General features: G+C 38.3%; 1 protein-coding gene across 1 annotated transcript; it reads right to left on the bottom strand.

Moving 5' to 3' along the window:
• Positions 1–451: 451 nt before the first annotated feature.
• On the bottom strand, positions 452–2,095 carry LOC145260191 (insulinoma-associated protein 1b-like). The gene has a single exon (XM_080118014.1). The coding sequence runs from the start codon at positions 2,093–2,095 to the stop codon at positions 452–454; it is 1,644 nt and encodes a 547-aa protein (XP_079974140.1).
• Between the last annotated feature and the right edge of the window lie 1,537 nt (positions 2,096–3,632).

Raw genomic sequence — 3,632 nt, 5'->3', positions numbered from 1 at the left:
TGTGTGTGTATGTGCGTGTAAGAAAATTGGCAGAAGCTCAACTTTTAATGACAACGCGTTTCGCCCCTTTACAGAAAGGCAAATTGATAAAGGCATGTTTTTGCGGAAACCAAAACGCTTGTGCCATTTTGTAAAAGTCAAAAGCACAACTTATATATATATATATATATATATATATATATATATATATAATGATATATAGATGACACCATTGATTCAATACTCTGATCCATTTCATCTTATTCTGATATATATATATATATATATATATATATATATATATATATATATATATATATATATATATCAACGAAGTTATATTTGGATGGGAAAGAGGGACAATTTTAGCAATTTTTTTTTTTGGCGAAACGTGTTGGCAGATTTTCTTTTGTATTTCTTTTACCATATTTTATGTCCGAAATATCAATTCTATAGACATTATCTGTCCGTCTTAACAGGTTCTGCTGACCGGTGTCAGTTGCAAAAGAATCACTTGTCTATTTTCGGAGGGATGGCACTTATTGATGTGTCTTGTGAGACCTGGTGAGCTGTAGAAACGACTTGAGCAATATTTACAACTGAACACCTCACCCGTGTGCGTCCGGGCGTGTTTCTCTAGAGCTGTCTTGGTAGAGAAGGAGCTGTTACACTGTTCACAGGAAAGAATGGGTCCGTTACCGGCGCTTGTCACCGCCGCGTTGCAGTCCCCGACATCGACGTCGTTTCCATCACCGACGCTGCAGACGACACTGCCCGCCACAGGCACCGTGGTGTTGCCGACCACGACGACCTGCTCTTTGTTCCCGTTCGAGTCTGTAGTTGTGTGCGAACCGAGGCGTTGGAGCTGGTTGTGAAGCGGATGGCGGTGATGCGATATGTAGTTTTGTGCAGATTCTGGGCTGTCGTTCTGTGTGCGGTTTTGAAGGGGATTCTGGATCTGTAGTTGATGGTGTGGTTGCTGTTGTTTGGCCCTGTCATTGTTGTGGTTTAGTATGTGCTTCTTTAGATAAGCCTGGCGACGGAATCTCTTAAAGCAGATCTCACATTCGAACTGCCCTTCTTCGGCGTTGTTCAGACATTCTGACGAAGCCGGGGACGACGAATTTGATGACGGGGACGTTGAACCGAAAAATTGGTGCTGCTGCCGTTGGTTGGAGATCTGATAGTCGGGCGATTCAGGAGGCGAGGGAAGCAGTTCTCGAGGACTATCGCACTTATCACTCGATTCATCCATTGGCTCGTTTCCGTTAGAATTCACCGCGTTGTTGATTGATACCGTGGGAACGTTAGCCGGCACTATGTGAGTTGGTGCTGTTTTTTTCTCGGGTGTGTTTTTGGGTTTGTGCCAGCGCCGGTGGGAGGCCAGATTAGCTGGACAATTGAACACTTTATCACACTCTGGACACCGATATTCGACGTGGACGATTCTAGAGCAACGATGCCTGGCGAGTTGGAAGGCGTCGTCGTAATATTCTTTGCATAGCTGACAGACATAGTCGCCTATTTTGTTTTCGATTTTATCAAGTTCGGCTTTCGCTTCGGGGGTTATCTCGACGTAGTTGAAGGCACTATCGATATCCCCGCACACCACATGGCCCTCGTCTTCCGTATCGGAGACGTCTTTGATTATTGTTCCGGACACCGGCGACGTCTTGTCCTCATCAAAGTTGATCTTTCGGCAGGCTTTGGGTTTTTTCGGCGTTTTCACTTTCTTCTCGGCTTCGGCGGTGCCCCTACGTTTGTTAGGGCTGGACAGGGCCGTCGTGTTGGGTTCGTTTTTGATCGGCGTCAAGTTTACAGGCGAACAGTTGGAAACGCTGAGCCGGTCGAAGGCGTAGAAATAATGAGGGGACGGGTAGTTGGATATCGGCGAAGACGATAGCATCGAATTGGGTGTGGCAGGGTCTCTGTCGAATGCGTGCATGTCTCTTTCCCTCGGGGTGAGCGAGATTGGACTCGGTGAGTAGCCGGAATCCGGCGACCCGAAGTTGGTCTGAATGTGTTCATGGTCAGAATCGCTGTCATCCGAATTGCGGATCCGATAAGAAAAGGCGGCTGTGTTTTTAGTCCGCTTCACAAGAAAACCGCGCGGCATTTTGAAAGATGGTTGTTCAAAGCCAACAAAATTTTCCTGTTATTTTTTTGTTGTTGTTTATCTCGGTTTTGTCTCAAGAGATGTGTGTGGTGGCAAACCGGTCAAACCGATATGAATGTGTGCGAACATGTAAAAATATAGTTACCGGTGTTTACCGGGGAGCTGATGGTAAGCAGAAAACGCCAATCAAACTAGGGAATTCAATTCTCACAAGATGCCCCCAGAATGGGGCTTTACTATATATTCAGAAAAAAATAGCTATAAATATATATTAAGAAATGTAGACAGGGACAATTTTTATACGTCACTTTTTGTTGTTATATATATATTAAAAATATATATATAAAATATATAAATATATGTAGTTAAATAAATTTATAAATATATAGATATTATTAATACACCATTTAGTCGGCAAGCAATTTGTTGTTTGGGTTTTTTTTATATAAATATAAAAAGGACAAGACATATAAATATAGACAGATATATAAATATATAGTTTAGCTGCACGTTTGTATAAGAAGTCGAATCGTTAAGACGCTGATATGTATAAAATAAATAAATATATTTATATAATGATATGTATTATATCAATCTATTTTTTTTTGTATTGTAGATAAATATAGATAATGTTTGGTTTGGTTTTGTGTTAAGGCCAGTGTATTCATGAAGCTTGTTTTTGGGCAAGTTGACGTTAGTCAGATTTTTGTCCAGCAAGGCTTTTCGGCAAAAAATTAAAAAAAAATAAATATAATATCAAGGAATGTTTTTGAAGGCAAATCAGCAATTTGTCGCAACGAACGACACACGAGTTCGATCCTAGACAATTTTTTATATACGTTTAACTGTCATTCGACTGAACACGCCGGTAACACGTGCTAAGTACAACCAATGATCTAAAACTTCGATCACGACAATGATATCAAAAACACAAAATAAATAAATGTGTGTATATATAAATATAAATAAATAAAAGTGATCACATTTAATTCACAGCGAAATAAAGTAAGTATAATATATATGTATATGTGTGTGTATATGTTGATATATGTGTGTGTGTGTATATATGTTGATGACAATGGTTGGCAAACAATGAAATAAAAGAAAGCTATTATAAATAGCCTTACATATACATATAAATACGTATATGTATATATATGTATATATATATATGACAATATTTAGCAAATAATCAAATCTAAAAGTATGAAAAAAAATAATAAAGCGTAATATATATATATATATATATATATATATATATGTATATATGTGTGTATATATAATTTGATGACAATTATAATTAGCAGTCAGGTTTAAAAATATTTGCAATAAAAAATATAATTAAAAAAAGCGACAATAATTAAAAAATGTTATTAAAAGTATTTCTTTTTTGTTTCTTTTTTTTTTGGCGGGGATATTTTTGAAAGATACCGTTATAGTTGAAAAGTCCGTTTTTTCCCTCTTTTCTTGTTGTTGTTCTTCCCAAAGTTGTTCAAAGCGTGCTTAGTATCCGATCGCCTGTAAGCTTGCGTTGGAG

This window comes from Euprymna scolopes, chromosome 36 (genome assembly GCF_053919585.1).
Source record: "Euprymna scolopes isolate OS-2025 chromosome 36, ASM5391958v1, whole genome shotgun sequence".
Taxonomy (NCBI): Eukaryota; Metazoa; Mollusca; class Cephalopoda; order Sepiida; family Sepiolidae; genus Euprymna; species Euprymna scolopes.
This window is presented reverse-complemented; position numbering and strand designations above follow the sequence as displayed.